Raw genomic sequence first — 26,680 nt, forward strand, 5'->3', positions numbered from 1 at the left:
TGGGGATCTACCAGGATCATGCACCACACGAAAGAAGCTTCATCTGCCCAGCTGTTTTAGCCTCTCTCAGACTTCCAGTTTTCTTTTCACTGCATTAGATGCTAGAGGATTCTGGGGGGAAAAAACAATTCAAGCGCCAATCCTCCTAACTTCATCAGGACTCGTTCTTAGCCCTTTTGTTAGTTCTCACTGCATCCTCTCCCTTTATCTAAGGCAGACTTATTTTCCAAACATTAATTCTCACTCATAGACACTGTTACAAATTTCAAAGGAGGAAAAGAGTCAATATAGGGTGGAAATGCTAACTGAAATCCAATAGGAATTGTGTGCCTTTGACAATGCACATTTCTACAAGAGTAATGTGAGACAAACTGTTATTATGAGGGATACAACCTTTAGAAGAGGGCAAAGGAGAAACAGTGACTTGCCAGCTTCACTTTTGAACTGTCTTTTTTCCCCTCTGCTAACCAGGACCTACCCATACATTTAACTATCAGCATTCACATCTTAAACCTCCAGATACAACTTTGCTTGCCTTTCACTGTGAACTTCCACTTTCTGCAATCCCACACTCTATGCAAGAAAAGAGCCCTCTACAGTCTTGCTGATGCAAAACATTATCAAAACCCACTGCTCAGTTTGTGCAGCAGAAAGTTTTGCTCCATTCCCTAGCAGGGAGAATGTCAAAGGAAAAATAACATATCTTTAGAGTGGTTTAAAGCACAAAGACCAACATGCATTGTCCCATTCTCTTCTCCCTTTATAGTCTGCTCCAACAGAATATGTCAGTGAAGCAATAAAAATATTTATTTTAAATACCAAATCTGTCAACAGGGAGCGATTACAGAAACAAACCTCAGGTTGCTTATACAGAAACTGAGCACATCAAGCTCTCAAGAGCATTCACTGCCACATTTCTGAGTATTTTTTAAAAGCCAGTGTGCATTTCTCTATTTCTTATTTTTATATGTTAATATACGAACAATATAGCTAATAAGGAGAGGACATTTTTTCCTCTTGCTATAATTAGAAAGGAAAAGGTTCTTATATCCTTTTTAAATATTTCATGTTTATACCTCCAAGGATAAAAACATGACCAATTTTCACCAATGTGGTATTTCAGCCAGGAGTGATTTTTTGCACTTTTGCACTCAGAATGGTACCTCATCCTCAAAGTATAAGCACTTAGTTCAGTGCTGCTGCTGAAATACAACAAAGACAGCATTTCAAAGTACGCCCCAGACTCAGCTCACTTGGGAAAGGTGGAGAGGAGGGCTCAGCATGGCACTTACTTTTTACTTTTCAGGCAACCGTAGAACCCAGCCATGGTCCTTCCCGGAAGATGTGTGCACACTTAATTCATCCTGGTGTGTGGATCCTGCAGCTTCGTATCCTGCTCACCAAATGCCCATACACGCACACAAGAAAGCCAGCATGCCGATGCAATTACCAGCCAGATAAAGTTCCTGATCTGAGGCCCTCAGACTCTGCTGAACTGGGTCCAAGGAGGGCTGTGCCTGTTCCATAAATGGTTATGAATTGTTAACTCCCCCTTTTCCTGTCTCCTTCCAGCTCCTGGTAAGCACAGCATCCTAAGTGTAAAATACCATATGGCATTTGATTCTGTCTCCCTGTGGGACTAATGAGACGCTTGGTCGTAATTAGGATGTGGAGAAGCCCTGAGGATATTAATTGTTATTGTTAGTTTTTAGACAGAGAAAGGCTACAGAAAATACTTGCAACATCTTTGAAATAACCACTAAAAACTGTAGTCATTCTCCAGCACAAAGTGGGTGGAGGGGACCTTCCAGAACAGCTGTTACCCCATCCCTCTGTAAATCACAGTCTATTCTAACAAGCTCCTCTGCACATTGACAGGAAAAAAATAAAAAATAAATCCGTGCAATATTGAAATGTCAGGCAAACAGCTCTGGAATTTAGAGCAGCCAGTACACACACCATGTGAGACAAACACTGCCTGATGATGCCCTCCGTATCAGTAAGTAACCGTAGTTACTCACTACCACAACTAATGAGGTCTTCACTGGGTGTGGAAGGAGGAAAATGGCTAAGGTTTAATGCTGGGGAATAGAAACCTCAAGCAGCTTTATTCACAGGGGTGACCCAAGCTTCACACATTTCTGACTCTGCATTAAATTCATATGGAAATGTATCACAGCTGTTAATGACCTCTGTTGAGGTAAAAGCAGAGAGGTGAGGCAAGACACTGCTTGTGCTGCCTGCACACAACCAGAGAGATTCAGCAGCCAGTAACAAAGTGTTAGCCTGTTCCTGGAGGCACGTGTCTTGGTAAGAGTATCAGCTATTGATTAAAAAACAAGCATGCATACTTAAGTGTACTAAGTTCATAACTATCATAATTGCAAAGGAAAGATTTACACTTCTTCCTAAAATATCAGAAGAAAATCCCATTTATTTGTATTTCTCAGCTACTAAAAAACATTTCAATATTTGGGTCTGGCAAGCCAGTAACAGGGAGTATTATACCAGTATTTTGATACAAGTTCATTTAAAGGCACTGAGAAGCAAGACCAGACCTAAGTGGAACAGTTCTTTTGGAATACTAAGAAAAAAATATGGTAACACCTTTCCTGTAAGAGACACATGAAGTTTGAGAAACACACTCTGGTGAGGAGTCCCATAACTGACAGCTAGTTTTGCAACAGTGCAGAACTTTGAAATCTATGAACAGACAACACCATTTGGCTATGTTCTACAAAGCCCTTTACACAAAGAAAAGCCATGACACACATAATAAACGGCAGCAAGTGCAAGGGCCATCACAAATAGGAACCAAATCATATCCCACTCTATTTTCCCGCATAACAGGGAAGAGAAAACCTCTACAAGCAGCCAACTTCAGTGCCATGCACACAAGAGCTACAAATCAAAACCGACCTTAAGCTGATACACTTTCTCTCTCCTGGGAAAAGACCAAGAAGCAAAACCACAGTAACACCAGTTGAAGCTTTACCCAGTGAGTTTTCCTGCTGTCCTCAATTATTGCATTTGTCATGATGACTTCATGCCGAACTCTTAATCCCAGTAGAAAAGGCCAACTAGAGAGCATTAGGCTCCAGCCATTAGAAAAAGCCTGCAGAAGAAGAGCAAAAATCAAGGCTCTGGTTTTGGGTATCAACTGCCAAGAAGGAATTCCTGGAGATTACCGGAGAAACCTTCTGACTGGCTTAATGTACAAAACCTTGGATTTAGGATTGCATCTGAAATCTGCTTGGCATTTAGTCCAGAAAATGCTGCCAACAGAAACATTTCTAGTAAGAAATGAAGGAGACCTTATGAGAAATTCACATTTGTGTTCAAAAGAAAAAAGATCTAATGGCCTGCCAGTGGGAAGACCCAATCCCTAAAGCCAGTGGAAGGGTGTAATCCTGATGGCTTTGGAAGAATTTCATCACTTTAACTGGTATAATAACTGGCCCACAAGCTTCTAAAGCTCAGATCTTTTGCTCACATGAAGCAGATTCCTTGTCTCCTAACCTCCTCATATAGTCTGACTTCAGAATACGTTTCCTTTCACTATTCTTTTTTCTTTCATGTATTTTTGTCTTGAAATAACTTACTTGAACATGCAAATCTTCATCTGCTGGGTTCCATTTAGGTCAAACAGACCTGTTCCCAGGAACTGGCAGTTCAGCAACAGACATTGCACCATCTAGAAACTCGCTCACTTTCCAAGAAGCACAGACTAGTAAACAGTCATTAAAAATAATTACCTCACCTCAGGATTCGATCGTTTTTGATTCTCTATCTTCATATCAGTCTCCAAGCCACTTCATGGTACCATTTATTATTCACTGCTCTGTCTCTCTATCACTAGCAGAGCTCCAAATTGCTACACATCGAGCTTTTTGGGTACAGATCTGAATCTCAGATGCTGATCAACATCATGGCTCTATGTCCACAGGTAAATCAGTGCAAGACTGTGCCCCAGGCCTGACAGCCAAACAGTCACTGTGCTGACATTAGCTCTTCACCTGCAAAGTGCTACAGCAAATAGGGTGCTCTACTGCCAGTTAATTAATTAAAGCTGTTTTCAGCTTGGAAAGTAGATGAACAACAAATAAACACAAATACAGACTTTGGCAAAGTAAAGATGGTTCATTAAAGACAGGGAAGACAGCAAGTTTAAACACCTGGAAGCTGAATCAGATCTGGATTTCCTCTAAAGTTTGTGGCTTGGCTTGATTGAAATAGCAAAGTCTCGGCCCACTTTCCTTTGAAAATTACAGCCTTCGCCATTGACTTCTTCAAACTCACTGTCAGTGCTTTCCCTCAACAGCCCACACCCCTGTGACCACTGCACATCCAAATCCACCTCAGTTCATCTTCTGAGTCTGCAGACAGAAGCAGCGCAGGTGGCAAGCTGCCCTCCTGCAGTGGTACTGACAGTGATGGAGAGGTAGCAGCAGAACTCCCAGTGCCTGATAAACTTCTCAACAAGTTTCTTAATTTCTCCAAAGGGAATGAGGGAGGCAAGTCTGAGCAAGGCCCAGGAACCCAATCCCTGAGAAATGCCTGCACCAATATATAGCTCCTAGAATCACCAAGGTAGCTGTTCCACAGGCGTTTTCACCCGTGTCATTGCAAGAAAGGTCTTTTCAACATAAGTAACCAACACAATTAGTAATCCAACAAGGGAAACTCAAAGTGAGCTGAAAAACGCTGGCATGTCTCCACAGTCACTTCCTACACATACATACGTACACAAGGTACACGTCAGCAGCCTGACAGCAGGAGTGTTAGGAGCTACACACACAACCAGCAAACTCAAAATATGTTTCATGTCCGACAGACCTACTCCTTTTCTTACAGCCTCTTGCGAGATCTCTGAGGACTCACAATGTCCTTGCCTCCCCAGCTCTCAGGCAGCCACCACTTCACACTTCGCAAAACGTCCATTCAGAGCTGGCGTGCATGCAGTCATCACACATCCCATGATTCACAGACATGGATGTTTGATTTATATAGCTTTTTAATTTACTTTCAGGAAAGAATGAAACTTTCATGTACATTTTTGACCAAACGAATGTAGAGGTAGAAACTGCAATCCTGCCATTTCAGATTCCCTGTGTATTTTGGTGTATCTGAACTGAATTCTTGATAACAAGACAGACTTTGATCTCTCATTTCCAGGCCTTAGCTTCTACCAAAATCCAGGCTACTTCCGCCTCTCCTACTCACTATAACAAGGTCACACATGACTGTGTTCCTCTGGTAGGTTTTGCTGTTGCAAAAACCACAGTGTCTATCAGGTGAGAATTCACTAAAGGAGGTTTACAGCTACTCCTATCACCACTGCAATGCGCTATCATACAGTGATCTATGTGCACCTGGATTTTACATAATGAAGATCCTGTGTATTTCTTACATATATTGCATTTGTACCCCTAGCAATATTTTGCACTTTTCAGTTACTTTACCTCTCTCCATCTTTCCAAGCTACTGTCAGCCCCAGCACCATGTGCCCTCCTGCATCCCTTGATGCCGTTGAAGCTATGCAGCTGTACAGATCCTTCCCTCCTTTCAGGGCAGGGCTCTGTACCCCCAAACAACTGACATTTTCTGTTCATTTGTGTCACTCTGAAAAAGTGACCCTGTCAACACCAAACGAGGTAGGTAGGGCAAATCCAACAGTCTAGCTTCCAGTTCTCATGTTTTCATCACTGAGCAATGAAGCCTGGGTTGATTGAGAACTTTCAGGCTATTTCTTTATGATGCATTTGATCTTGCCCAAGTATTTATAAAAATGTGCCATTCCAGCTGAATTGCATGTAAAGCACTCCTTCATTGCACCATGGAATAAACCCTGCACAGAAATCTAACCAATAACATTGCAAGTCACTCTTTCCTTACCTCTGCACTGGGGATGTTGATTGTTTACCTGTGTGCTAACACAAATGTGACTCTCAGGAAATAAATATCTAAAGGAGAAATTGATTCAGCTTTCTTACAAGTGATATTGCCAGGCTGGCAAATAGGCCTGGCTTGGAAAATTTCAGTGAAAGCCTTTCAATGCTAAAGAAACAACTAAATATGCAGCACTGATGAAAGCTGCAGCATGAGAGCTCTAAACAAACAGGGCTGGAATCAAACACAGTACTGTGTAGAAAACAAAGAAGTGAAGAGATAAGAGGATTTCTGCCTTGCAGAGTTTATACATCCATCTGTGATTAATATTAGGAGGAAAATGAGGGTCAAAGCCTGTCTCTAAAACTGAAAGTCAGGGGCCTCTAACTATGCCCTATATCAGCTTTGCATTCATGTATATAAGCCTGAAGAATTTGCCATACTTGGCCTGGAGTGTAATTACTCTATGTTGCTCAATTATGCCTATTTTTACACTTTGTGTACAATGTGTGGGATTGGGGGGGATTTCAGTTGTTGTTATTCCCTGTTAGAGGATCTCCCACAAGCTCCTTTGATAAAAAGAATATTGCAAAGAAAGCAGCAATACATACGAGCTCTTTGATCCCAGTGTTTGGTCATTCTGGGGCTGAATCATTTCTTGCAGTTTACCACAAACACACTGTCTTCACCTCTGAGGAAGGAGTGAAAGAAAACGGTGATGTGGAGTATTCAGTGAGTTACTGAGTTCTAAATATGGCCATAAAGATACTGGTTTGCTAAATCCATCCTTTGTGACCCCACAGTCACGTGAACTCTTCCTGGATTATCTGGAGATGAAGGTCAGGCCATGTGTTATTCTGAAAGGTAATTTCCAACAATTTGCAACAGGATCACAGATGTAAACTCAGGCTTCAGTGTCAGAAAACACCAATTGTCAAACAAGTGATAAAGAGACAGAAGTGTTTGACATTTTACAAATCTACAAGGATTGACTTGCATATAAATATGTCATTTTTTTATAGAGAAATAACAGCATCCCTGTATATACACACAATATAGACAGGATGTGCTGCCTCTCACGTATCTTTTCCAATCCAAGATCATAAATCTAAAAATCTAAGATTTTAATGAGTCTGAATGAAAAGCAGATTATTTTTGACACAGTGGAAGAGCTTGGTATTTCCTGTGAAAATAGGAGCGTGGTCAATATTTAATATACTGGGAAACTATGGTTCTTTTGTCTAAGGGTGGGGAGTGCAGAAGCTGAACAAAGGAGCTCTATTTCTACACATTCTGACTTAAGAAAATACCATGTTAAAAATATTAAGTTCCAACAACACAACTTTTCCTTCTCAGTGTTCAGGCAGGCACCAATACACAAGACCATCTGGAAAGAAATGTGAGAAGGCAGTATGTAGCTACAGGCACATGGACCAGTGCCTAGTCTAGATGTCGAACATCAGAGCTAACAGTGAGTCTAAACAAATATCCTGAGACGATGTGAATAATGAATTGAGTTTTCCACACCCCATTCTTCCCAAATTCCTCTCTAGGGATAGATCCAGTCAATGTCCTTACAATACTCTTGCCAAGCTCCTTTGGAGACAGATCAGACCAGCATTGCCACTAATGTTTGTGCTGTGAACAGCAATCAAGTTTAATGACTTCCCATGTATATTAGTTTTGCCCTAAAATGTAGGCCCACCTCTTCAGAATTACTCCTGATTTGTTTGTACAGGTATAAATAAGACAAGAACAAGAGGCTCACACATCTGGAATAATATTCCTAAAGCCATCAACATCCTGAATTTCAACTGTGACTGAAATGAAAATTCAAAAGCGAAGGTCATCTCTGATACCATCTCACTGCTGTCAGCTGAAGTCATAATACCGGAAATCACGGAAGCGCAGCTCTGGGGAAAAGGCTGTCTGACTCCAGTGCCTGCAAACACAAAGCTAAAGATAAAATGACCATTAACCTCCAGAGAAGGGCAGTGGGGTCCCAGAATGTCCTGCCTGCAGCTTTTATTGCTCCAAGGGGAAAAGAACAGAAAAATAAAAGTCAAAACTGCATAATCTTGACATTTAGCTCAAATTAGTAGGCAATGGCAATATCGCACTTTCATTGTTAGCTTTCCTCTGTATAAAGGCACAAGTACAGCACTTGGCTCATTCCACAAACTGCAAAATAAGTAGAAAGAATTGAGTAATAAATTTACTCCTACTACTTGATATCTGCAAGATTAATCACAAACACCAGACCTGTGTCCCTCTGCACAGAATATATTACTCCGTACTGCAGATACAGCTGGGAGGACTGAGGCAGAGTAATTGACTATTCTAGAACCCACAAACTGCAATTGAACCCAAAGCTCCTGGTTGAGCTCCCTCGCTCAATAAGGAGAGCCAGAAAGACCCTACAAGAATAGGCACCCTATAAATATCCAAGATAACTTTAAGTTCACTAGCCAGCCTTCAGCCGTGGGAACTCTTACAGGATCACTGGCATCAAAACGCTGAGTTAAATTTGAAATCAATGACTGCACTACATGATTTGGCCCAGCCTGTCCAGAGTTTTAAAATCATCACATAATAAAAAATACCTCATACTGAGCCAATTTCACCAGAACAGACCCACAGCTCAGCAGAGCCCTTGCACAGCAGCCCAATGCATTACTCAAAATTCAAGTTCTGGGAACCTTTAAATACCAAAGAGTGTTCCCGATTGTCTCTTAAATATGCTGGAGCTGTTCCCATCATAATGGGAAGGGAAAATATCTAATAAATACCCAGAGGCAGGAAACAAGCTAATTGCAGAAGAATTTTTCCTAAAACTGTTGAATAAGCTATAGTTCTGTGTCACTAGCTCATAACCACATGCTTCAACTGGATTTCCGCTTGGTCTTTCCCATTTCAAACAGTTTAACCACAGATATGTACATACATTTAAGTAATACACAGAGCTGATGGGTCTGTCATTCCGGGATCACCAGTACCTGAAAAAGCTGCAGTTTAGAGTCATTACAAACTTAAGACCATGCTTTAGTATCTTTCTGCTTTACCACAGAGATTAGGGGATACCTACAGCTTTCCTGGGATAAATGCCACTCCCAGCCTCACTCCTCCAACCCCTATTGCTAGCCTTTAAACAGCCTCTTTACTTGAGATCCTCTGGCACTGACTGCGGGTATAGAATCCTTACTACTAAGCAGTTCCTTCCGCCCAGGTAGTTTCCATACAGTGAAACACCAGCTGATGCTGAAGGTGCAAACAGGAAGAGAAGCAGTTGTCACCATACACCATGTGGCTGAAAAGACACCGACCCCTCCTACAGGCTACATCAGCACCTATACAGGAATACAAACAGATCCTCACAGGAAACAGCTCCTTTGGATATAACATAGATGCTGATATAACTGATACTGCCTGGCATGGTATTAATTGAGTCCTCAAGGGACTCAGTATATTGCCCAGAGATAAGCTAGTGTGAAGTTTAAAGATTAGCCATGCTTGTTCTGCACTCAGAGAACATCCTTTGGTCATGAAAATACTAAGCAATCCCTGCAACTACAGAGGACTACTTATACGTAACATGTAAAAATGTAGCTAGTATTTAAAAGCAACCAAAGGTTGATGAGCTAAGTTACAGGATGGATTGGCACCACCTTCCTGACTACACAATGCCTATATTGTAATATTTTCTCAGTGCAGATGAGATTCAATATTTCACAAATGCAACCGCAACCAACTACAAACACAAAACCCTAGTAAGATTTCTGGATTTTATTCCTAGTTTATGCAAAGTTTTCTCACCATCCCATGTAATGGGATGTTAGTAAAAAACATGCAAAGGAAATGCCATTTAATGTTGCAGAACAACCATTGGTCACCTGTAAAAACAGTGTTAGTAATGATATGACCAAGTTGTTATTTTAATCAAAATCAGTTACAAAAACATTATCTCTGAAGAATCCCATACACACTACAAATGTAACACCCCTTCCTCCGAAATGAAAAAGCTTCAGTGTATTTCCTTTGGAGGAATGAGGGCACATGACTTTGCTCTATAGTAGAATAACAGCCTCAGTCACACCCTATGACTGTTTTTATCCCCCTTGTCACTGCAGAATGAAGAGCAGCAGCAATGGCCGTGGTCTGAGGAGCAGCAGAGCAGAAGAAATGTGATCACCAGAATCAGAGCACATAAATTGCTTGTATTCCCTTTTTCTTCTAATTCAAACCACAAAAGTTGTGGTATTGTTTATAACAGTTTCTTCAGACTCATCACAACAGTAATGACTGGTTTGTTTCTTTTCTCCTCTTTCCTCTATTTAACTTCATTTTCCACTGCTTCACATTAAAAAGATAATATAAACCCTTATTCATAGCTTTGAAGCTTGACAAATCAACTAAAGCAAGAACTTCTGAGATAAAGGAGCCTTTCCTTGACTCAGATTTCTTGCTTTAAACTCATTTATTGTAAGAACATTAAAAAAGTACATGCTGGTAGTTAACAGCAGGTGTATGAACAGTCTAATGTTCTTCTGCTCACTCTTGAACTCTTAAGAGCATACAAAATATGGTGCCTTGTGGGTTTGAAATTCACTCTGACACTGAATAGCTGCATGCTATGACTCCTTCAAAGACCAAAATGTTTAAGCACTTAAAGCTTTATGCATCTGCAAATAAGGTCTTTCTTAATATAGCTGGGGAAAATAAAAAGGAACAAAGGAATTTGGAAAAATTAGTGTTGAACACAAGGCATCTCCAGCAGAGTTTACTCTCCCAATGCACAGGAGGTTTTCTATGCCCCATTCTCCATTATATTGTGGTGACATTTCCCTTTTCTTTTTTTTTAACTAAGATTTAAAGAGACAATAATATAAACCCACAAGCTCCCTACGAGCATTGGATCATTTGCTGGCAGACTCAAATACAACACATAGAATGAAAAGGCAACAAGATCAAGCAAACACTGTTCATACACACTTCCTGCTTGTAGCATATTCCCTGGTTATTATGTTATGGGTCTATAGTTTATAGAGAAACTCTTAGGCCATTTCTCATACGAGAAGTAAAGTACACAGCCTACCTACCCTGCTTGCTCTTCCTCACCCTTCACTTCCTCCTACTGAGATAATGATATGCATCATATATATAAAAATCAGAACAGATTAAATTCAGGAGAACTCAGAAATCCTGACACTGTTGGAAAGAAAACAGGATTAAAGAATGCATCATCTCTAAATCTTCCCCCTTCTGTGTATACCAGTACTTAGGAATACACAAATAGTTCCTTGAACCATACACATAAAATTTATCCTGACGCTGCAAGGAGGAGCCTTATACTCTTGTTATCCGGCTGCAGCCCCATACAGCAAGTCAGCAACAGGCCTGGGAAAGGTGCAGGTTTGCCAGACACCATGATCCAGGGCAAGACAAATATCCCTAGTTTGCATGGTAAAGGCTGTAGCTTCAGCTCTCCTAAGCTAGGAATCTATCTATCTATATATATATATGTATACATATATATAAAATTCTTGGCACTCAAAAGAGCAAAGACTGGCAAAGAACCAGCCAAACTACAGCAGCATTAACCCCTATCTGTTGGCAGGTATCCTTTCCCTCACAAGCTAGCACAATACAGAAATGGTCTTGTAAAGTGTAAACTGGGAGAAAGTAAAGAACGCCTTTGACTGCAAGCTACTGTAATGCTTCCTGGCAAATTATAGCAGTAATATTGAACAGACGTCTGTGAATGATGGCAAACTCTTGCTACTAGTAAATATCAGTTAAATTTAAGAAATGCATGCTCAGCAGAAAGAAGAAAGGGCTGGAACAGCAGATGAAAAGCCAAAGAACAGCAGTGAAAGCAGGATCAGCTATATAACTCCTTCACACACCATTTTGCTAAGGTTAGCTCCAGAGAGGGCGTCAAAATTGTAAGCAAAATAATCAACTAACCTCCATTTCCCCCAAAGGCTTTTAAGCAGCAATTTAAAAAGAAGCTGTGAAATAAGACACTCTTTACTTCCTACAGTTTTAAGAGCTTCAAGCACTGCAGCCACCCAAATTCAGCATTCCTGAGTCGGAAAAACTACGCGACAGTTTCAACAAGCAGGCATTGGAAATAATAATTGATGCTTTTTTCATTTTCAGTTTCTGAATCTTTAATGATCCTGCATTCAAGCTGAGTATGTATTTTGGCAGGTTTGCCTGGTTTTGTTTCGTCAGAAGAATGTTCATAGTCTTGCATATGATCACTTGGCTGTGCGAGCCACGACCTGATGAGATCTCATGAGATTTATAGGAGAAATGCAACAGTCAGCAGGGGAGAGGGAGGAACAGTAGTTAAAACGACCCTTGTTAATAACATCAGCTGCAAATCCCAGTGTCTGCTGCTCAAAGAGGTGATTTCAAGTTCTAACTTGTAGCACTCCTTCCACTGCACATGTAAGCTGTCAACCAAAGATACGGAGATAAACCTCTCCAGATGGAGAGAAATCTATTTAGCTTTATGCTTAAACTATGCAATAGACTGACCTGAAACAGACAGAAGAATTGGCATAAAAACTCATCTGGGGGGATGACGAAGGGACAGGACTGCATTTCCACTGAAACCTACTGCATGAGATTTTGTTACTTGACATGTGTTTGAATTCATTTAGAAGAAACTGATGAAATTCAAACAGCATCTATGCTTGTGGCATTGGCATTCCTTCTAAAAGCTATTTTAAACTTGAAGAGGATGTATATGTATCTATGTATGTATGACTCAACATGATGCTGGTGGCATTCCAATAAAGTCAAGACAACGATTTTTGAGTTTGGGCCATATCCAGAGCTCATTAAAATCAATGACAGCTTTTCCACTGAATTCAGCTCTTCCTATCATAGGCTGGGCTTGCAGTCTGATGTACAGCAGGGACTAGAGTCATGCTGCTTTGTCCCGTTTGATTCACTGCACAGCATGATGTTGTTATATAAGTGAAGATATCGAGACCAACCACACCACATCCACAATCCACAGCTCAAACACAAGGATTACTGAAAATCCTCAGGAGAAAAAAAGATACATAAAAAATTAGCTCCCCAGCTTGCTAAACCAACGTGTACTTTCTTTTCATTTATGGAGAGAGAGCTCATATAAATAAATATGAATGAATCTCTAACACACTTCAACAGTATCAGATACAGTAAGCATTCTGGTCAAAGTTGTAGTGGATTTTAGCAGAGATTAGAGTAATGATTAAAGATGTGTTTGTTGGTATTAAACATATTAGACCCTCTCCCACTTAAAACAATGTTGTTCACTGAGTGCCCACTTTCACAGCTCTTCAAAACTGAGAAACATCTCAGACCTTCTTTCAAAGTTATGCATGATCCCAGTATCTGCACATGCAGCTAGTGCTTTCTTATGAAATATTCTAAATAACCAGTGATGTCTAAATAAACTTATTTAATTTAGAATCTAAATAAATGGGCCTGTATTAAGCTGGTCTTCAGGTCAAGCACAATTTCTTGTTTCTCGCTTGACTGTCGTGCATCTTCTGCTAAAAGAAAACACAGCTCTTCATTTCTCTGCAGTAAATTCTCCTACTAGTAGATAAGACACATTTCAAGTGGAGACAAGTATTAACTTTGAAATGGAAGCCAATGCCAGTAAAACTTCTTAAGTTATAAAAGTTAACTTTTGCTGGTTAAGTCTGCACTTACTGGCTCCTGGGAAGACTAAAAAGAAGCCTAAAAGGGAATCTACTTCCCAAATGTCTGAATACAGCCAAAAGCCTGTGCTGTGGGTTCCAAAGGATGAAGAGTTTTGACTCATCAAATCTGCACTGGGCATATCTCTGTCTTTGTGGTCACAGGAATCTATGACATTTCATTTTCAGGATAGTTCCATCACATCTTTGATGGAAACAGAAGCAAACAGCAGAAGTGGAAAAGTCTTCCAACTCACAATGATCTAAAAAAAATGTACGAGTTTACTTTTGGTTCATGTAACATCCAGGCAACTTCGTTTTGCTAGTAGGAAAAGCATTTCTATACATCCATAATCACATAAATGTATATAGATACAAAACTTGAGTCAGTCATATAGCCCAAGGTAAGAAGTACTCCACACCTTCTTATACTATAGCAAGTAAGAACAGCCAACTTTGCATTTTGTGGATATGGACCCAAATTCTCTCTTGGGTTGGACAGTTCTGGAATCCCTGCAGACCTCACACCCCACTTGTGCAATAAAGCTGCATTTTTTTATGATTATGTAGGAGCTCAGCCTGGAGAAGTATAACTGATCTTGTGATAAGTCATCTACTGACATTCTTTAGAAACAGATGAACTATTTCACTAAGTCAACAGAACTTTGCAGGTGCAATATTCTTCAGGAATAGGCCTGAAGCACTAGCAGTGTACTGGTCCATACATTATATAGCAAGAAGACCAGACTATAAACAACTGATCAACCAAAGAGTGCAAAAAGTGATTCCATACCCATGAAATCACTGGATTAATTTTTCATTGTATTTGTTTTATAACAGCAAGATAAATATATATTTGCATTTCTCATCTTATAATGTACCTGCAAAGGTACTGGAGTCCTAATTATTATTTATTATTTTGTGTGACAGAAAAAGAAATCGAGAACTCACATTCATGAAGCTGTAAAAGACAATGTCACCAAACCTGCCTTTCCCTTTTGAATGTTCCTGACAGTATACTTCAAGTTACCTGTAACCTCCTCCAGTTTCCTCCAAATACTAGGACAACACAAAGTGTAAAAGATTTACAGTGACATTCTGTAGGATATTCTGTGCTCATACCCTGCCTGCAGCTTTTTACCTTGATGAAAGAACTTGACCTCACATGAGCCACTCCTACTTGCACAAAGGATAATTACAACAGGAAATTCATCAAGTCATTACGTGCTTAAGGCTTTACCCCTGCATACAGTTGTTTGTAAGACCAAGCTCTTAAACTATGGAGTTTATCAGAAAATAATCGTGAAAGAAACGACACAGTGGGTGTCTTCATTCCACTACAGGTTACGGATCAGATCTGCTCCCTTTGCAAGACCCTACTACTTCTCTAACGTCTCTATCGCATATGTGCTCTGAGATCGCATGGACACTCCAGACCCCAACACCAGCCTTAAGACCCTGCACCTGGGACACAGCCAGCAACTCCACTAACGATGCAAGAGACAAAACAAAGTCCAGCTCGTATTAATAACCGTGACTACTCCAGCTAACCAACATCGGTTATAACATTGTTCCAGGGCACACACTGCAGAGACCTGTCACTGACAGACCGCACGGCTGTGAGTTAAGGATCCCCGACAGACCCCACACTCGCAGGAGCAGTAAGGAGACCTCGGCCAGCAGCCGCTGAATAGAGCATGTGAACAAAGGGAGCATCACCGAAAGCTCACGCCGCTCGCGTACGCCACGAAACGCCCGTCAGCGCTATCCCACGGCCGCCAAACCCCGGCTCTCGCCGCCGCGGCCCCGCTCCGAGAGGCAAGGCAGGGCGGGAGCACCGGGCAGGAGCCCTCCCTCCCTCCCGCCGCCGCCGGCGGGCACGGAGCCGCGCCCCGTCACCGTGTCCGTCCTTGCCCGACCCCGCCACTCACCGGCCGCCGCCCGAGCGCCCAGCGAGGCTCCGCACCCGCCGCCACGGGCGGCCCCGCCCAGAGCGCGCCCCGGGCACCGGGTCTCGCGCACCAGGTAGCAGGCCCCACCTCCCGCGCACCAGGCAGGGTTGGGGGGGAGCGGGCGAACGGGGCCGCACGGGCACCGCCGGGGAAGGGGCTGTAAGTAAAAGCTGGTCCTTGTGAAGCACAAGGGTACGTGCAATGGACACCAACGGAGCAGAGATCACATCTCCTACTCTAACAGGGCTACTGAGTTGGCTCAGTCTGTAAATGCACCAAGATTCCTTCGTGTCACCAGTTATTTGGTACATAAACCCCTCCTGGCTCCTCAGACCTGTAAGCAAACCCAAGTTATTTTCAGGAAGCCAGGGATTTTACTTACTCTTCCAGCGTCAACCAGCATGCTTTCCAGGGATACTGAGACTGTCACATTGCAAGAACCACAGGAAGACTTATGTTTTCTTTTTTTCTTTGCCTCTTCCAGAAGTATCTACAGCTTGTCCAGATTGGTTCTGACATCTGCTGCCTTTCAAAACCAGAGCCCATACTGAGAATTCACACCCAGATTTTCATCTGTAGTTAAGACATCTCCAAAACTTCCTAGTGTAGCTGCTGTATGCACTGGCAAAGCAAGCTTTGTCACAACGACTGTCAGTCCTTTTTGGCATCACTGGATCAAAACCCGTAGTCCTGGCAGCCTAGAAGACAAGTAAGCAAAGGGGAAGATGAGGCTGGGGGGGAAGATTTTAGTTGCAAACTCACATAAGTATGTTTCTGGGAAAAGCAATTCTCCAGCATGAGCGGCCTCTGCCTTTCCAACCCCTGCACTGACACATTTTCTAACACTTGGTAAAAATTCCCATCTGGAGCTGTTTTATGCTGCAGATGTTTACACATTTATCTCCAGGAATGACAGGATCTTGATTGCCTTTGGCACGGTGTCATCTTCACATTGCAAAGTTCTTTCTTCTCACACTTAGCACAGCTAGAAAGTCAAAAGATGCAACTGAAAAATAAACAGAAATGTGATGGAGATGGAAGTAAAACCTAAAGAAAGGGTCCAGCAGAAAGATGGTCTATGCTTTTTATCTGATGACTAGATGAATTAAAATTGTCAGTCAGGTAACTTAGAGAAAAGAATTCCTGTGGAGGTCTTCCAAAGGAACAATGAAAGAATGCAAGGACCAAACCGACTTGGCAACAGTGCAGTCCCCATGTATGCAGCCAAGGTCATGGGGAATGTGGGCAAAGCACACTTTGTTTAGAAGCATTAAATATGCTCTAAAAGATTCATTAAAACTAGCAGACAAGTTCCAAAGTGGAAATAAAGCAGTAAGAAGAATGCTGAGGTGTAGTACAGATAATTTTGATCCATTTCCTAGCAGATGCTGTTTATCAAAAACACAAGGAGGAATATTTTGAAACTTAACTATTCTTATTTGCAAGGATATGAAAGTTCTCTGAGCTCAAATGTTTTTTTCAATTAATAAGAAGGGAGCATATTGGAACTGCTTTATCAACTCATCTTATAGACGTTGTTAACAGAATGGTTTCAAGGAGGAAACTATTGTTGTCTACTGAATGGAAAGGAAAACCTGTCTGGGACCATAGCTAATGCCTGTGGTATTTAACCAGAATTGGGGCCAACTCCATTCTGAGTACAGCCTCAGTTCTCTTGGAAGGAATTGCCAAGTAAACTCGCTAGCAAGAAATGTATAACGTTGGGTTCATGAATTTAGATCATTCAGACTGATTTACCATCGTTCGATTTATCCCCATTTATTTATAAATATCTGGTTTTATTTTCTCTTAAGAAAGCTGCATTCTGATGTGTCTGAATATTTTTTATATGCTGCAAGGTAAAAAAAAAAATAAAATAATATTGAAGTTGAGCGACTGTAACTTGCAGTACCAGTGCTTGTGGGCAGACAACTGGAGATTCCATTAATCTTGGCAATATTTCCTGGCCCTTTCTTATCTAAGAATGAACTGTTCTTGGATGACCTCTCTAGGACACAAGGCATAAACAGAGCTGCTTTTACCCTCCCTTTGGGGTCTGGTTCATGGTCACATTCAGGGTTGGGGTTGTTCTGGAGTCTGTTGGTAGTTTTTTATTTCTCTCTTGAACAAAATGCATTATAAAAAAAGAAAGAAAAAAGTCCTTTCAAATTTCTGTTTTTTCTATACCTATTCCTCTAACATGTGATATCAACACAACGAAGTGTAACTCGTGTCTACACTGAGCAGAATTAACTGTCATGCAGGTAATAAATCTCCTAGATGGAGTACTTCTAAAGTTTCAGAGATTTATCTGCTACCCTAAACAGGACTAAAACACAGACCTACTTTATTACAAGATACATATCTTAGTCACCAGGGCAACGAAACAATGAGATATCCAAGTTACGCAGCAGGTAGAAGTAAAAGTCAGTGTATACCATGGAAGGACAGATCAAGGTCCAAGTGCAGATCAGTAAGACAACCAGCTTATCAAATCAAACAGCAGGTGGATCCAAACACCCTATCTTGCAAGAACCAACATGTTTAAGTACTTTAGCACTGAGAGGTCTTGAGTGTATCCCAAAAGGCAAAACTTCTAATCAGTAGCCCCAGTGGCTGACTGACTTAAAAGCTTCCTAACACTGAGAGTTAGAAATTAAACTCACTTACTTCGATTTTATTTAACTAAATGTCCCAGTGACAGGTTCAGTAAAAGCAGCTTTCATCCACTGAAGCAGGGATATGAACCACCTGCCAAGCTACACTGCAAGTTCAAGGCTGGAACGCTGCATTTCTGCTACATGTGCACCCCAAGCGATGCTACTCGCTTGTGTGGAGGAATTGGTGATACTCTGACTGGACGCTGGTGTGGGTTCTGAGGGATGGCAAGGACAGAATTTGCAGAGACAACTACTCTGACCCAAAACATCACTTCTGCCTTCTCACACCTGATACCAAGGAGTAGGCAACACCAGTAGCACTTAGCTGTACTCAGCACTAAGGTTGCTCCATGTAAACACCATATTCAGTAGATACATCAAGTTAATACTTCCTTCATCCTAAGTTTTACTTCACCAAAATTTCCACTGAATGGAAGCCTGAACAGAGAAGTCCACAACTGGACACTCCTTCATGTTATAACAGTGCCTTGTGCTCGCTGCTTCTGTGGCTTTGGGGTACAGGGAGTACGAACCTGAATGGGGAAACCCCAGGACTCTGGCGATTTCCTCCCTTCTGTCCCACTTTGAGTTCGGCACGATCACACCGAACACCGTTCCGTCAGGAAAGGAACGGCTCGCACAGAGGGATCGAGCGCGGAGAGGGGCCGGCTGGGTCCCAGCAGGCCAGCACCGGCTCCGGCACTCGGCTAACGCAACTCCGAGGTTGTTTCGACCACAATTCCTGTCAGACCATGCGGCACGGAGCGGCCACCGCCGCGCCCTGCCCTGCCCTGCCCGCCCCGAGCTGACCTGCTGCCGCCGCGCAACGAATGGCGGCCGGCGGCGCCCCCCGCGGAGCCGTCCTCGCCTCAGCTGCGCGGCGTCCCCCGCCGGGCCGCGGGCTCCTCGAGCAGCGCTCGCCATCGCCGGCCGCACACCACCACCTAGTGCCGGAGCCGCGCCAGGAACCATGCGGCGCCGAGCCCCTCACACTGAAGGCGGCAGCCACGCCTCAACCCGTCCCCAGCACCGCCCTGCTCCTGCCCTCAGCGGGCCGGCTGCTGCTCCTCCCTCCCCGCCGCCGCGCCGCGAGTCGGAGCCCGCCGTGCCGGGACGCAGGCGAGCGCGATGGCCCGCGAGGAACTGGCGGTGGCCGGCGAGGAGGCGGCGGCGGCGGCCGAGGGGGGCGGCCTGCTGCTGGAGATCGTGAGCTCCCCGCTCAACCTGACCCTGCTGAGCCTCTGCCTCTTCCTGCTCTACCGGATCCTGCGGGGCGAGCAGCCCGCGGCGCAGGCGGGCGAGGCGGACCCGCCGCCGCTGCCCAAGATGAAGCGCCGAGACTTCACGCTGGAGCAGCTGCGGCTCTACGACGGGGTGCGCGACCCCCGCATCCTCATGGCCATCAACGGCAAAGTCTTCGACGTGACCCGCGGCAGGAAGTTCTACGGGCCCGGTGAGGGCGGCGGGGCGGGCCCAGCCCGGGAGCCCGCGGCTCTTTGTGCACGGAGGGATCACGGGGGGCCTCGGCGGCGCGGCCGCCGCTCAGGCCCCGCAGGCAGGGCCGGGCCCGGGGCTGCGGCTCGGGGAGCAGCGGGCTCCGCGCTAATGCCTGCCCCGCCGCCTGCCCTGCGGGGTGAGCGCTGGGCGAAGCTGCCCGCCTCCCGGCCCTGCTCACGATAGCAGATCGGGAAGGGATCCCTTCCTGGCAGCTGGGAAGGGCGTGCGCAGCTCGGCGTGTGCCAGGATCGCGCAACAGCGGCGCTGGGAGGGCTGCCTGCCTGCCTGCCCGGTGGGGCGGAGGGCAGGATTACTGTTGTTGCCAGGTTCCGGAGCCGGGCCCCGCAGCTGTGGAAGCGGCGGCTTTGCCAGCCCACGGCTGTTCATGATTCTCTTTATTTTCCCAGGGTGGGTTGTGCCGCTGTTGGGTTGGGTGCCTTCATCACTCTCGGGTGCCTTTGCCTGATGCAGGGCAGCAGAAGCAGTGTTTTCTCAGTGTTTACATTCCAACTTTTAGTGGACATCGCTCTTTTGCACAATATTTATACTAAATACTCAGCAATTTAGATTAAACCAGCTTCTTATCAGGAGTGCAGGCGGTTGAAACGTGCAAAGATTGAGTAAGCTATGCAAGGGCTCGCAGAGCAGCTAGCGATGAGGTGGCTGTACTATATGCACCCGGGGGACAGTTTTATCACCTCCACTAGGACATGGGGTTTTATTTGTAACGGAGGCCTCATGTTCAAAAGTCTCACTGGGACTTGCTAACTTGTACCAGGACCTGTCTGGCATAACCACTCCTGAGCTGTCCAGAGCTGGTAGCTGCTCTAGTGAGCTGCCAGGACTACTCAGAGACAAGAAGAATAGTGCAGGAGTCTCGTATTTGGAAGCATGATGAGATTATTACTTTTGGTCCAGACCTGGAGACTGTCACTGAGTGGTGCTTGACTGTAACTTTGCATTCTGCAGCAGTCAGGCTGAGTTACATGTGCTGTTTTGTATCTGTGCAAATTAAAAACCGCTTAAGGACCATGCTTTGGATGCCACCTTCTTTGACAACAATAAAAGCTGCCTGCAGTTTGATAATTGCTGAATGGTTCATCGCAGCGTCTGCCCAATTTGGTTTTCATTTTAATAAAGCAGTAAAAGTCTTCTGATGAGTTTGGGAAAAAGCTCGCTCTGGGAGGTGTGGGAGATGTCATGCTCTCTACAGTAACCCGAGTTAACTTCTTTAAGCTCCCTGGCAAAGAACTTTCAATGTCTAGTTGCAACATGTGATACCTCAATTTTCAGCTTGTCATGCAAGCAAGTTAATCTTTAATGAAGTTTAGCCAAAGTCTGCCTTGATATCTCCGATTTACTGCGAGTTGCATGTTTTGGTCATTTGAGTTCATCTTGCATTTTGAAAGTTTTAATAGGTGTTCCAAGTTGATAATTTCTATCATCTCCCATATTTTCTGTCAAGTCATCCTTTCAGCTCTTTAAGTCAGGTGCATCTCTTAGAAAACTTCCATTTCACCTCAGACTTTACAAATCTTCCTCTGTTCTTCCTTCTGAGGCTGTACTTCCTAATTTGTATACTTATTGTTACCTTGTTTGTATGTGCCACACACCATTCTGTGGCTCATTGTCCTGATGTTTCAGCAAACTCAGTATCTCTTACCATGGTTTTGTTTCTTGTCATCTTCCTCTGTTTTCCTTCATTACCAAGTAGAATAAAACTTTAAAACATGTCAGAAAATTGAGGCATATCTGACCCACAGGTCAGGGTAGGAGCTCATCATCTGTTTGAGTCTGGGGACTCTGTTTCATGGTCACACAGCATCTATTACCTCTCTAATAATGCTGCTTCTGTTTCTGTTTTAAAGAGGGCCCGTATGGGATTTTTGCTGGAAGAGATGCATCCCGAGGTCTCGCCACTTTCTGCCTGGATAAGGAGGCTCTGAGAGATGACTATGATGACCTCTCTGATCTCAATGCTACACAGCAAGAGACCTTGAGGGACTGGGAGTCACAATTCACTTGTAAGCAATTTTAAACCAGTTTACAAAGAAGTAACTAACTAGCGTGTAATAAAGGAAGCAATGGGTAAAAGGCTGTTACCAGCTGGAAGCATCAGTCTGGAAACTTCCTTTGAGTTAATACCTCAGTTTGCTAAGTATTACTGGAATTACCATTATTCAAAAGAATTAAGAGAAATGCCATGTTTTCCTTCTGTGTTCTTCCTCCCTCTGGCTCCTTACAGAACACTGGGAGAGACAGAAGCATTCCATCATAGGCAAGATCTATAAGACAACACAAAAAGTTGACAGGAATTGCAAATTAAGAGCATGTTTTTGATACAGTTAAGGCCCCATTTATAGAGAGGATTGGATTTAATGCTCTGAGAAATGAAGCTTCTCAGAAATAAGAGTAAACATTTGAATTATTACTTCTTGGATTTCTTTTTCAGTTTTGAAGACTTTAAACTAGGCTTTTTTTGCCTTTGTGCTCTTGATATAACTTTTTTTACTCTAAATAAGTGACTCTGCATGGCTTTGTGGTAGCTTTATCAGATTCACAGACAACTGTATCCAGCTGACCTTCTCCCCCAGAAGGTGATCAGGGAAGAGCAGATCTGTGCTTGCAGGCAGTCTGGTCATTATTGTATTAGTGATGGACAGAGTGGCAGAGGAAAAAAGGCAGCTTGCACACTTGAGATGTCTGTTCTCAAATTAACAGAAGAAATTCACTTTCATACTTGCCTTGTATTTCTATACTTAGTATTAAAAGTTTTAAAAAGGTGATTCCAGCTGTTCTGTGTTGTGTGCCTCAACTGGCTGCTCAAAAAGAATTTCAGACCACAGTTTTGTGGAAGTTGCTGTGCTGACCCTTGTACCGGGGCATGCCCACTTGTACCATCATTTTCTTTTCTCATATTGTGTATCTTGTTGATGAAAATTATTCCTCCGTATCTCATGCTGCCTTTTAAGCAAGTGAGCACCAAAGGGATTATTCCTACTGAGATAAGACAAAAACTAAACATCAGTTTTTCTTCTTGATGAATGTTTATATGTATACGTAATGGAAATTGCATATACAGAAAGCAGTATAGTGGAAATCAAATGTTATTTTAAGTCTGGTATTAAAGATTTACTGTCACTAGCTAGAATGCAGCTTTCCTCTACATAATGCCTTCAGAATCTCTCAGTCCTGACCTGATGTGCCCCTACTATTTTGGCACTCTTCGTGTCTTAATGAAGACTGTTAATCATGCCACACTGAATGGCTGTTTTATTGTGCTAACAAGCATGTTGTAGAACTGTGCTACCAAATACCTGACCTCAACTAATGTTTAAATCTACCTTTTCAAGAGTTGGGCATCAGGACTGACAGCAAACTGTACTTTTTATTACTATGTTTCTAGTAAATTTGGCAATTAATTGCTTTAAATTCCTACTAATTATAACAACAACACTAGTCTGAAATACCTGTAGCCAGAGGCATCTTTTGCTTTGTTGAAGTTGACAGGTGAGCAACATAGCATAGCTCTCAGTTCTTACATGTATATGATCTTAGCATTTTTACATGTTCAGAAAGAGATATAAAGTAAGACAGAGGCTTAGCTGCATAATCGGATAATAGATCTGTGTTTATCTCTGGGAGAAAGGATCTATCTTCTGACCTGTTGGGTATTTTCAACATGCATTACACAGAATAAAAGCCCTTGAAAGTTGTGTACATGTGTGCACACATGTATCTGCCTCTGTGTATAATACAAAACCTAAATATTTTAACAATGCCACTGGTTGAAAAAATGGCTTTGGCTCTGGCAAGAGAAATAACCTAATCCAGGATTCTGTTTCTTTAGCTGGATTAGACCTTCATTTTATACGTGTCTTTTGGCTTAAGCAATAGGAGAACACACTCACTTTTTGAGTTTCTTACACTAACTACAACATTAATAGTAGTTCAGGTAGTTGATTTTGGCTTTTTTGCTTCCCCCAGTGTTTGGAACAAGTCACCAAGACTCATTTATTATAATATAGGCATTCTGTCAATTCAGGAATCAGGCACAGGAGTTAAAAAACTCCCAAGTTCAGGGCAGAATAATGACTTGTGTTCTTTTTTTTTCTTCCCCAGTTAAGTATCACCATGTTGGTAAGCTGCTGAAGGAGGGGGAGGAACCCACTGTCTACTCTGACGAAGAAGAGAAAGATTCCAACGATGCGAAGAAAGACTAGAAAGTGCAGCGAGGAACAATCTTGGTTTTGAATTGTAAAGGATCATTTGTAACATTCCAGTTCTTTTTATAAGTTGCAACAGCAGCAATGCCTACAAAAGGTCCAGAGTTACACTGAGTTGCTTCTATTCAAAGGTTTTCTTTTCAAATTCAGTGGTAAACCACTAAAGGTCTAAGATTTGTTTTCCTTTAAACCTGCATATCTGAAGTATGCACAAAACTGTCTGTTGATAAAGTAAATTTTGGCAATAAAGGACTACTCCTGTTTTTCCTCTATCACCATTTAGCACAGAGTAAGCTGAAATCCAGATTTTAATTCAGAACCTAGCACTGCAGGCACAAGCATGAGAGTAACTTCACATATGCAACACAAATTCCGCTAACTCGTTTCACATTAGTTCTGTGGGATCTGGGTCTTGGATTGTAATTCCTTTAGAAAAAAAGACTATTTTTTTTGTCCGTGAAGCATCATGCTCGTTTGTTGTGCAATGTAATTCAATATTATGTAAGATACTTTGGCTTTTAAGGAGTTACACAGAGGCTTACAGAAGAAACTGCTTTTAAAAAAGGTAAGAATGCTTGAGACGTTAAATCACTTCTAGATACTTAAAAAATTAATACTGATGAATACTTGATATATTCAGTCATGCATAATGATGCATGGATTAATGCTCACTTTTAAAGCACATCTGAAGTGTTAGGAAGTTTTAAGGTACCAGGTGTAACTAGAAATCACTAAAACCCAGGAACATCATGAAGTGTGACTCAACTGGACTATTAATTTATTTTTCCTCTTGCTAAAATTCTTCTGTGAATTTTAATGAAATGGTTTTAAACAGGGAAGATAAGCTGCAATTGATTCCTAAGCCTAAAAAAGGCAACTTGCTGGTATGGTGTTATTAACAAGTGCCCTTGTACATGCAGCTTTAACCAGCAGAAAAATGTTACTGTTCAACATACAAGTTTCCTGTACAAAATAAAACAACATGGTATAAGCTGTTCCAGCATTGAGGCCTTTGCTGCTGTGGAACGTTGCCATTAAAAGAAACAGCGCAATCTCCTGCAATGCTGTACCTGCAGGACCTGACCTTTGAATTGCTTTAAACCTACTTGCTCTCTTAGCTCACATCTATGCTTAATTACTAGGTTTGTTCCAACTATCTAACCTAGTCTCCTCCCTGAGCGGGCTGGGTAAATGGATTTGACCAAGGGAAGATGTAAACATGCTTCATCATCATCATCAGGTGCAAAACTGACCATTCATGTGTTTCTTGTCCAGGTGCTTCTGCTTAGGTACCTGTCTGGGGTAGTTCTCCCTCTTTAGTTTCTCTGGGTCAGCTGTCTGGCCAGGCTGTTTCAGTTTCACAGCATGACCAAAATGATAAACCGAGTCCTGAGTGGGAAGGTGTAAACTAGGCAAAATTGTTTGGAAGTAGAGTGCATTGCACAACAGCAGCTTTCATAAACGAGTTGACACAACATGCTAAAGTGCCTAAGACCATCTGTGGTGAGAGCAAACAACTTTCCCTTAGTCCTAACACTGCCATGGCATTTTCTGTGGGTTACACTGGGCCTCCAACTGAACAGTGCTGTCATTTGAGCCAGACGGCTTGCGTAAAGTGGTACTTGTATGAACTACCCAGGGGAGGTCTAGAGACTAATGTAAATCTTGCCATGACCCTTGTGTTGAGATTTTACTTTAGAGACATTTATACTCCTTGCAAATGACTAACGGTTTACCTCAGATCAGTAATGTGCTTTTATTTAAGGCAGGAAATAAAATACTCTTGCATAATGGCGGCGTTTGTTTTTATTTACTGCAACTGAATGTGATACTTAATCCTCCCCCAATGTTTCAAGGTTTTTTTGTCTTTCTCCAGTGTCTTACATTATCCAACACATATATTCTAACTGAATGCCGGTAAACATGGCTCTGTAATTTTTACCAGAACATTAAGTATAGACTGTGTTTATGTTGTATAACGTGCTTTGCTGTTACAGAAACAGAGTTAGGTATAAAAAGACCCAAGTCATTGTTAACGCTGTGCAAAAGCTTGAGCGTTGGAAGGCTGTCATAATGCAGCTAGGCTAGGCTATAATCTACCCTTCAGCAGACCCAACCATCTGACTCTTTAAGTTAGCCCATACCATATCCCAAGGAACTGAATGCTATTTGAAGTATTAATCTTTACATTACAACATGATGCATCACAAAGAACAACAGTAATAAATAAGAACTACACAGAAGAGCAGTAACACAAGACAAAGCTTAATGTTAAGCATCTGTGCCTCTTGGGAAGGAAATCTTACACTTTGGTAAGACCAATAATTTTTCAGAGAAAACAAAGAGAATTTGTTATGAAAGGGGAAAAAGTGAGTCACAAAAGCAGCGTGACTCACAATTTTCTTCTAGTGTGCTGGAGACAAGGGCTGGGTTTTAGCTTCCCTTTTGCTCTTTGTTCTTTGCAACTTGATCCCTTCCCTCAGCAGTGACCAGCTGCAATGACTAAGCAGAAAGACCTGTGCCAGGTAGCTTATCAGGCTGTACATCATTAACCAAGCAGGACAAGATGACCAACTAAGAGCAGAGACTGTCACCAAAGCGTCTGAACATCTGTTACCCAAGTGCCACAAGGCCGTACTTGAGGAGCTCTAGGGCAAGTCAGAACAACCGAGCATCATCTCATGTCCAACCAGTTCTGTCATACTGTCAACTGCTTTGTAAAATTCAGATATTCTTTTATCTGGACTCTACCT

General features: G+C 42.6%; 2 protein-coding genes across 6 annotated transcripts in view; one reads left to right on the top strand and one right to left on the bottom strand.

Moving 5' to 3' along the window:
* KIAA1210 (KIAA1210 ortholog) overlaps nucleotides 1-19,116 on the bottom strand; it is a 60,746-nt gene extending 41,630 nt beyond the window's left edge. Inside the window, exons 1-2 of one of the 5 annotated variants that reach the window (XM_065690061.1) lie at nucleotides 19,015-19,116; nucleotides 15,927-16,242 (exon numbers count right to left, since the gene is read on the bottom strand). Coding sequence is in view for 1 of the 5 variants with exons in the window: in XM_065690056.1 (XP_065546128.1) it covers nucleotides 1,293-1,327 (35 nt within the window). In the remaining 4 variants the exon portion in view is untranslated. Of the gene's footprint in view, nucleotides 1-1,292; nucleotides 1,471-2,995; nucleotides 3,015-15,523; nucleotides 15,612-15,926; nucleotides 16,243-18,214; nucleotides 18,283-19,014 lie in introns of those variants that run through there. The other 4 variants (XM_065690062.1, XM_065690059.1, XM_065690063.1 and 1 more) reach the window with 4 other exon arrangements.
* A 130-nt stretch (nucleotides 19,117-19,246) lies between these two features.
* PGRMC1 (progesterone receptor membrane component 1) lies at nucleotides 19,247-25,718 on the top strand. Its single transcript, XM_065690074.1, has 3 exons — nucleotides 19,247-19,657; nucleotides 21,570-21,725; nucleotides 23,824-25,718. Exons 1-3 carry the CDS (start codon nucleotides 19,333-19,335, stop codon nucleotides 23,922-23,924), a joined length of 582 nt encoding a protein of 193 aa, XP_065546146.1. The 5' UTR covers nucleotides 19,247-19,332; the 3' UTR covers nucleotides 23,925-25,718.
* Nucleotides 25,719-26,680: the final 962 nt, after the last annotated feature.

This window comes from Lathamus discolor, chromosome 9 (assembly GCF_037157495.1).
Source record: "Lathamus discolor isolate bLatDis1 chromosome 9, bLatDis1.hap1, whole genome shotgun sequence".
Lineage (NCBI taxonomy): Eukaryota > Metazoa > Chordata > Aves > Psittaciformes > Psittacidae > Lathamus > Lathamus discolor.

What these genes read in the sequence shown, in the direction of transcription:
- PGRMC1 (XM_065690074.1), top strand. Translation starts at nt 19,333, where the DNA reads ATGGCCCGCGAGGAACTGGCGGTGGCCGGCGAGGAGGCGGCGGCGGCG. An exon ending in CAGGAAGTTCTACGGGCCCG is followed by an intron (nt 19,658 to 21,569) that starts GTGAGGGCGGCG and finishes TCTGTTTTAAAG; the next exon opens with AGGGCCCGTATGGGATTTTT. An exon ending in CTGGGAGTCACAATTCACTT is followed by an intron (nt 21,726 to 23,823) that starts GTAAGCAATTTT and finishes TTTCTTCCCCAG; the next exon opens with TTAAGTATCACCATGTTGGT.